The sequence below is a fragment of the Brassica oleracea genome, chromosome C2 (genome assembly GCF_000695525.1).
Source record: "Brassica oleracea var. oleracea cultivar TO1000 chromosome C2, BOL, whole genome shotgun sequence".
NCBI lineage: Eukaryota > Viridiplantae > Streptophyta > Magnoliopsida > Brassicales > Brassicaceae > Brassica > Brassica oleracea.
The window spans coordinates 22,613,020-22,621,787 of NC_027749.1; the positions used below are offsets into that span (position 1 = coordinate 22,613,020).

An 8,768-nucleotide genomic window follows, 5' to 3' on the forward strand; every position below is an offset into this window, starting at 1 on the left:
TGTACCAAAAATATATGTCAGTCATATTAACTATAAGCCATGTCATCAATCTAGTTATCCATATCATCATTTTTTTGTAAAAATGATTGTAAATAGGACATGTGACAAAATCAATTCGCAAGAGGATTTTTCGGATAGATAGTCTGTGTTCCCATTTAATTTTGACATATATTGCTGGAGATAAAGTCAAGCAAAACTGCTAGTTTTTTTTTTTGGATTAATCTCGTAGTATCCCACTCTCGTACCTATGAATCCATAAAAAATGCTAGTTTTAATTCAAAAAAAAAAAATTCTAATCATATTATGATTTTTTTTTTTTTAATATTTATAAATTTCAGAAATATTATTTAATTTTATGTTTTGTTAATTATACATAAAAAAAACTTTCCCTTAATTTTATCGAATTTTATTTAATATATATTAACCAAAATAAATAAATAAAAATATTTCCAATATATATATATATATTATTACTAAATATAAATGTAAATAAAAATGTTTATTTTATCTTAATTTTTACATAGAATTAAAATATTGCACGCAAATAATAAAACCAAAAAATTTATTTATAAATATAATTTTAAAATTTTATTTCTTCACATGGTTGCAGAAAAACATCTAGTAGCACGATATTAACATAGTCATAGATATTACCAAATACATAAATACTACACTGCATGTTACGTTTTTTACAATATACCTGAGCTGAAGTAATGTTGTTTTCGTTAAGAAGCAACCAAAACCTGTCAATGGTAAACTCAAATTCGTATTTTCTTCTTTACCAGTGTTGTTCGGAAATTATGGAAAAAGTTCATAATGCCTTATGGACTGAAATAAAAATTTATTTTTTTCTTTTATGTTCTTTTATATTCTTTTTATTATGTTATGTACACAATTAATTAAATTTATTGTATTAAATCGTGATGCACTATAAGTAACCAACTTCTTTGCCTATGCTTCGGATCGAACATGTTCCTAACGAACGATCAAAACTAGGTTATGGTAATGCAACTATATTTTTCTCAAAAATTATTTATTGTTTCAGAGACAAAAAAAATTATTTATTTACATATAATAAGACAACTATAAGGAAACATCCCTCCTCAAATACAACCAAGAAAAAAAGGAAGGAAGTTCACAAACCTTGTTTAGAATTTTGAAAGGATATTATCACTTTAATTTAGATTAGTAATTAATCATAAATAGGGACTTTTTCAACATGGTCACAAACGTGGGCAATCACCTAATACACAAACGTGGGCAATCACCTAATACCAATCTAAAGTTTCATAACTCCGGCAAAAGGTCCAGTAAGAGTTCCAATATACAGTTTGCCGTCGACCTCGTTGGCTTCACTGAGCAATGTATTACCAAACTCATTCTTGAGAAAAATGGTCTGAAGCACTTTTCCATTAGAATCGATTTTGACAGCCGAAGGGTCCGTGGGCATTACGACCTTGTTAATAACGGAAGCGACCCAAAAATTTCCAGTAGAACCGATCCTCCTGATGTTGTCGGGGTTCGAGACAGAACTTGAGAAGATGTCATCAGTAGATCCAGCTTTTGGTCCTTTGATCCAATACCTCTTGATGTTACTCTTTATGAACTCGCTAACCAGCACGAATGAACCATCAGAGCTCACGGCGCAACCAGCCGCACCACTTAGATCTTCCATTAACACAGTCACTGCTTTGGTCGCTGGGTCGTATTTGAAGAGCTTTCCACTTGCGTCTTTTACTCCCACTGCGATAAACACTTCGCTGCATTGCATAACCAACAAATATTCATATACAGTATACATGTATTAATCAAACCAAATTAATTTACTTACAAATACCCTAATTAAATTATAAAACATTATAAAAATTGTATGATAAATATTAAATATATAAATAGAAGACAAAACTTGTAGCATAATATATTAGTCTGTACTAGTGCCATTATCATGCTAGTCGAGTTTATAATCATGAATTTACGTGTATGTCTGACTTATAGACGATAGAAAACTATATATATAAGATCGAATATGGTATACCTGGGGCTGAACTTGGAGCTGAAAGAAGTGAAGTAGACGACACCGGTGGTGGGATCAACGTCAAGACCGTCGAGGAACTTGAAGGGCTTTCCGTCAACACTGTCTGCGATCTTTGTGGCCACACCTCCGGCGGGATGGATAACGTGAAGACCCAATGGAGCATCAGCGACGTAAAGGTCACCTGTCTTTGGGTTGAAGGCTATCCCCGCAGGTCGGCCACATTTCTTGGCCAATGCGGTTCCAAATACTCCTTTGCACCACGAAGAAGTTCTATAGTAAACACAAACCAATTAAAATTAAAATCAGAAAAAAGGTTTTAATATGAACAACGTTATTTTAAGAGCTACATGGTGTTTCATGCAGCAATAAACATATTTTGTGTGTTTTAAAGGGAAAATAGAGCATTAACAATTCAAACAATGATCAAAGACATGTCTTAATATTACAATTCATGAGATTTAATAATAAACCATTACCTTTCAGTTTTTAAAACTAATTCAAATCTTTAAAAGGGAAAATTTAAATGTCATTTTTTTGAAACAATTAAGAACATAATCATCAAAACATGTGATCTTGAAAGTTCAAATTAAGAAATAATTGAGATTGAGGAACTTACGAAGTCTTAGTTATCTGAGCAAAATCGACAAAACCTTTGTCAGGAGTATACTTGAGGATTTTACCACCGGAGACTCCGGTGTAGAAATCTTTTCCGGTGGAATCAAAGGCAAAAGATTCAGGGCCTGACCTCTTTCCCGGCACCGGAAGTTTCTGGAAAGATGCGTCGTCGGAGACAACAGCTGACAAAAGCGAGAGAAGAAGAAGAGAAATCAAGAAGATATACAACGTCATTCTGTATTCTTAGTTGTGTTTTCAATGTAGAAACTATTGTTAGTACAAGGATCTGTTTATGAGTTATATTTATATACAGATTTGATTTGAAAATAAGAAAATAGAGATTTCTTTTTTTGCTTGTTGACCAACAAAATAGAAAATATGTATTGTTACCGTTGTAGAAAATAGAAAATATGTAGTAACATTTCTTTTTCTGGGGGATTTGTGAGATTTTGTGGGTAATAAAAGTCAAATACATGCACTCCACATTAAATCCTAAACATTCTTAAGTATTTACGGAGTAAATCAGGCTCAAATAAGGAAATTAGCTGAATATAAAGAACCAAATATGCTCAGATCATATAATTATGTATATCTTTGATTAGTACTCATTTGATTTCAAATCCCCTATATATTAATCTTGGAGCATTACAATATATTTTCGTAGCCAATGTCATCAATAAGATAATTCTTAGAATTATTAGAAAAATAAGTTGGTCCATATAAATATATATTATATTTTTATTAAAATAACTATCAAATTAATTAGTAATATATAAAAGAATATTCTCAATTATTTCCTTAAAAAAAAGCTACGAAATTACCTAATATGATTAACATATATATGATAATTAAAGATTATCAATCTCTATAATATTATTTGATAAGTCAGTTTCTTATGTGTCGCGCTCATGTTAACTCTCACGATAGTTGATTACACTGATACCCTTAATAAATTAAAAAAAAATATTACATTTAAATACTATTATTGAAATTTTAATTTAGTTTCCTTTTAAAAAAATTTCAAATAACATATATAATAAAAACGAAACATTTATAAAGTTAAAAAACGAAAATATATGTATATATATAATATGATTTCATTAAACATTTATAAAGTTAAAAAATGAAAATATATGTATATATATAATATGATTTCATTAAAAAAGAAAAGTTCACAAAATAGAAATATTCCATTTAAATATTATTTTTAAATAACATAAAATATAGTTTTCAAGTAATAAAATATTTCTTTATATCTATATTTTCTTAGATGAAAATATTTATTTGCATATAATGTGATTTCATAAAACAACATTCACACACATAATCTTGATGTTAAAAGATACATAATCATGATATTAGAAAAAAAGAAATATTATTTATTTTAAAACATAATTTTAAACAATACAAAAATATATATTTTCAAAGTAACAGAAATAGTTTTTTTATATGTCTATCTATTTTCTTACATGATTACATAAAACAATTAAGTAACATAAACTGATATATGTTTAATTGACTAAAAATAGTTTATAATTAGTATTATTGAAATGTTTTATTTATTTTTCATATATGTAGTTGAATATAATATCTTTCAACTGCAGCAAAAAAATCTATACCTTAAATTTTACTTATATAATATGATTTTTAAAATACAATCACATAATTGTTTTTAATGCTTATTTTTATGAGATACTAAAAACATTAACAATAAATTTCTTTCTATCAAATAATTACAAAATATTTTAAAAAAACATAAAACTATATACTTTAACGAGGTAGATATATTATTTTTTCATAATATTAAATTTGCTTTTACATTTTTTTTTATGTTTGTGGAACTTAATATGACTATAATTAAAATACCAAAGCAAAGAATTCTCATTTAAAGATTACTTAAAATAAATTTCAGTTTACTATTTAATATATCTAAGGCATAAAGTTATTTAGACTTTATAAAATAATTGAATTACTGTAATATTGATATGTGTTCATGAGCTATCAAAAATGTATTAGTTACTTATATATATAACTTCATATTGATCATCGCTTTATTTTCTGATATTTGTTTTTGAAAAAAACAATATATAATTTGATAAATATTATGAAACTACATGCACATTTAAACGATAAATAAAATTAATTTGATTTTACTTAATGATAATAAAAAATAATAGCACTTCAGTTTGAATTTGAAAGATTATATGTAACTCAATATACTAACAACATGAGTGACTCGACCAATTCAATATCTAAATTCATAGATTTAACTACAATAAGAATGAATAGTTTAATAATAAAAATTTATTTTATAAATGTAAATTAGAGGATGACTCAAAACATATTAATAAATGAAAATAAAATATTAACCAACTGTTATAATTTAGTTCTTTTGTAAAATTTATATATATGCATGAGATTGTAGAATATTATCGTTATATTAATTTATGTAATTTAGTTTATTTTATATTTCAGTCTAAGCACAATATATTTTAAGTTATACATCATCTTCTTTAAATATATTTACATATCTAAGACAACAACAAACGTAAATCCAAATAAGAAAATTAATCATAATTCTAATATATTTAAAATAAAAATATTATAGTTGAATTCAGAGAAATAGATGTAATCTAATAAGCCCAAATGAAAATTAAATCAACTGTAGAGAACAGCAAAACCGACTAGATATAACATATCTAAAATCATATGTCTAATGAAAGTAATATAATATTATTAATATAAATTTTGCATACAAATTAGAAGTTAATTTAAAATTAAAAATAAATAGCAAATAAATTATTATAGTATATTTATTTTATAAATATTTATACCCGTGCATGAGCACGGGAAAATCACCTAGTAATACATATTTGATAACAATTTTTGTATCCTCTCTATTTTTTGTTTAATGTTATATTATTAAAATAAATTAAAAATCACATTAAGCATATAATTAAAAAATTCTATTTTTTCTTATATGTTATATTTTGATTTTTTTTTAAACAACTATAATTAGTAAAAATGGTAAAAATCCCACATTGAAAATTTTGTGATTAGTAGTTTAAATTTTTTTTGTTCAATCAAGATACAAATGATCATAAATTGTATGAATATGAAATCTCATTAATAAATATTCATATTATATATATATATATATTAATACCATTTATATTATATAAAATATAAAATATAAAATATGTTAATTTTAAATTTGCATTGAAAAATTATTGAGATCTTAATATTAGATGATAACTTATGGAAATGCAATAGTAAATAAATCGAGAGCAAAAAAACCTAATCTCCTTTCGTCATTTTATAACGATGTTGTCTGTCTAGTTTTAGTGTCGGCCACAAAACTTAATTTTCTTTTGTGTATATGGAGTCTTAAAAATAATTAAAATAAGATGTAATACGTTAATTTTTCAACAACGGTGGTACATTTAAGAGACCAACATTTGTATTCGATATTTTACAATTGATAAAGGTTGTAGTGTTGCAAAATGTTTTAACCATTTAATGAACAAATATTAATATAAAAAACTCATTCCGCGCATGCGCGCGGGTTATCATCTAGTGTATAGTTAAAACCGGAAAGCTTAAGAGCCTGACTGGACATAATTTATAAGCTATGATTTTGTGAATAGTCAATTTACTTCTTAATTACAAACTAATAATGTTAATGTATATGTTATTTTTTTGTCATCAGACTCATGAAGACTCTGTAAACTATACGGGTAACTCTGCATCTATGTGAAAGACAAATGACGGTTGTTTTCTGATACTGCGTGTAAGACTTGAATTTGATGTTCGTAATACATGAATGATTTCTAAGTTGTGAAAACTTCCTTTCAAGGGATCTTGATATCTTCCAAATAACTTGCAAAAGCTGGTCATTTTTCTGCTTCCTAAACCATCTTCGTCAATTGAAAATAATTTGTTACAAATGTGACCTGAAACTGACGTAAATTCCTCGTACATTCCATTGTCCAGATAAGCACTTCCACTTCTGAGTGAAAGAGTGACAGACTAACCCTAGTGTTTCTCGTCTCCGTCAATCCATCAAAGCTTTCTAACATACTATACAAACTTTGTCCAGAGAAATTGTCCATGACCCATCCGTAAAACACCTGCCTAGTATGGATGATAAAATCGTGATCTCTATCTTTGTATTTTGGGCCATCCTCTGTATAATTGATGTATTTGCCTCTGTCCAAAAAGTAAAGATTTCGTTTATGCCAATTTTAAAATGTCCATGAGATAAATAACCATATTACCGAAGACTTTGGTCTTCTATTTGCGGAAGATTCTCCCAAAGAAAATGGTCCGTAAATACATATGTTATTTATAATTTATCAAATTCGAATTAGTTCGTTGTGTTTATAATTCATATTTTATCTTTGAAGAAAAAAACAAGCATCTTTGCAAACTATAATAATTCAGTAAAACATGACCGATCTAATTTGTTCTTAATTTTATTTACAAAATAATACTATTTGGTTAAAAGAATTAAAAACATTTTATTTTTAATACTATAAAGACAAACAGACCATGATATATGGTTGTGACCTTTGACATTCAATAAAAAAACAAACTTCACATATATGGTAAACACCGGCGGCCTTCAAATCAGAGATCTAACCATACTTTTAAACAAATTTAAAGCTTAAGAACTCCAGCAAAAGGGCCAGTGAGAGTCCCGATGTATAAACTACCATCGAATTCGTTAACTTCGCTAAGCAAAGTGTCCCCAAATTGATCTTTTAGAGGAATTGTTTGAAGCACTTCACCATTGGAGTTCACTTTGACCGCTGATGGGTTTGTCGGCACAACGATCTTGTTCACAACCGAAGCGATCCAAAAGTTTCCTGTAGAACCAATCCTCTTGATATTGTCAGGGTTTGAGACCGAGTTTGTGAAGTCTTCAGATGAACCAGCTTTAGGTCCCTTGATCCAATACCTCTTGATGTTACTCTTTGTGAACTGACTGAGAAGCACGAACGAACCATCCGAGCTCACGGCACAACCAGCTGAGCCACTTAAACCTTCCATTAATACGGTCACGACCTTTGTTGATGGATCGTACTTGAAGAGTTTTCCGGTCGCGTCCTTTAATCCCAATGCAATCAACACTTGACTACATACATAACCAGAAAAAATAAGTATGTTATATAACAAATGGCTAGGTGATAATCCGCGCGGGATGAATTTACTAAAATAATTATATTTGGTGATTATAAACATTAAGTATTCTACTATACATTTTTTTGAATTTTAATAATAGTAAACAAATATATACAATGCCGAATAATAACCACTTATCCGCACTTTTCCCCCGGTATGAACATTGATTACTTTATATATTATTACTTATTTTACGCTTTTTAATAACAAATAATAAATATATATATTGGTGCAAACACATAAATCAAATAAATTATTTTTGTTTATTTACCATCATTTTATCATAAATAAATATAAACAATCAAATTTGTCTGGTTTGCATATAATTAAATTTAAATGATATTAACAAATATATATATATATATATATATATTATATTTTAATATGGTTATCTATTAAACGAGACTTTATAATTGTATAGTTTTATGATCAACCATATCTTTTTAGAACAAATTTTTTAAATCATTGATAACAAAAATTTTAATGTGAGACATTTAATAAGTTTCAAATTTATAAATGTTCTTGAAAATTTATTACAAATTTTGAAATTAAAATATTTATGTATTTATATATATATATATATTATTTCAAATGTATATTAAATAAGACTTTTAACTCATAAGATTTTAAGATTATGTGTATCTTGTTATAATAAAAACTAGAGCTTGACCCGCACACCCGTGCGGGTTTTGATTATTTTTAATTTAAAATTGATATTTATTTTTCATAATTAGTATCATATATTTTAGATGTATCACTATATAACTAAATGTATATTGGTTATTTGAATATTTTAGGTTTCTATACATCATAATCGAATCCATACCAAAACGGATAATATGATTACTTTTGATTATTTGATTATTTTTAGTTTGGATACAAAATATATCAACCGACTCGAATAATATGGTTATTTTTTGTACAAATATTTAAA

General features: G+C 26.8%; 2 protein-coding genes across 3 annotated transcripts in view; both read right to left on the minus strand.

The window, feature by feature from the left end:
- Positions 1-1,045: 1,045 nt before the first annotated feature.
- LOC106326024 (protein STRICTOSIDINE SYNTHASE-LIKE 12-like) lies at positions 1,046-2,925 on the minus strand. Its single transcript, XM_013764065.1, has 3 exons — positions 2,652-2,925; positions 2,036-2,305; positions 1,046-1,760 (listed from the first exon to the last, which is right to left on the minus strand). The coding sequence occupies exons 1-3, from the start codon at positions 2,882-2,884 to the stop codon at positions 1,280-1,282; spliced, it is 984 nt and encodes a 327-aa protein (XP_013619519.1). The 5' UTR covers positions 2,885-2,925; the 3' UTR covers positions 1,046-1,279.
- Positions 2,926-7,150: 4,225 nt separating this feature from the next.
- The window catches only part of LOC106322831 (protein STRICTOSIDINE SYNTHASE-LIKE 12), a 4,302-nt gene continuing 2,684 nt past the window's right edge, over positions 7,151-8,768 (minus strand). Inside the window, exon 3 of one of the 2 annotated variants that reach the window (XM_013760972.1) lies at positions 7,151-7,787. In XM_013760972.1, the coding sequence (XP_013616426.1) occupies positions 7,310-7,787 (478 nt within the window). In that variant the 3' untranslated portion in view covers positions 7,151-7,309. The remainder of the gene's footprint in view (positions 7,788-8,768) is intronic. The other variant, XM_013760971.1, reaches the window with a different exon arrangement.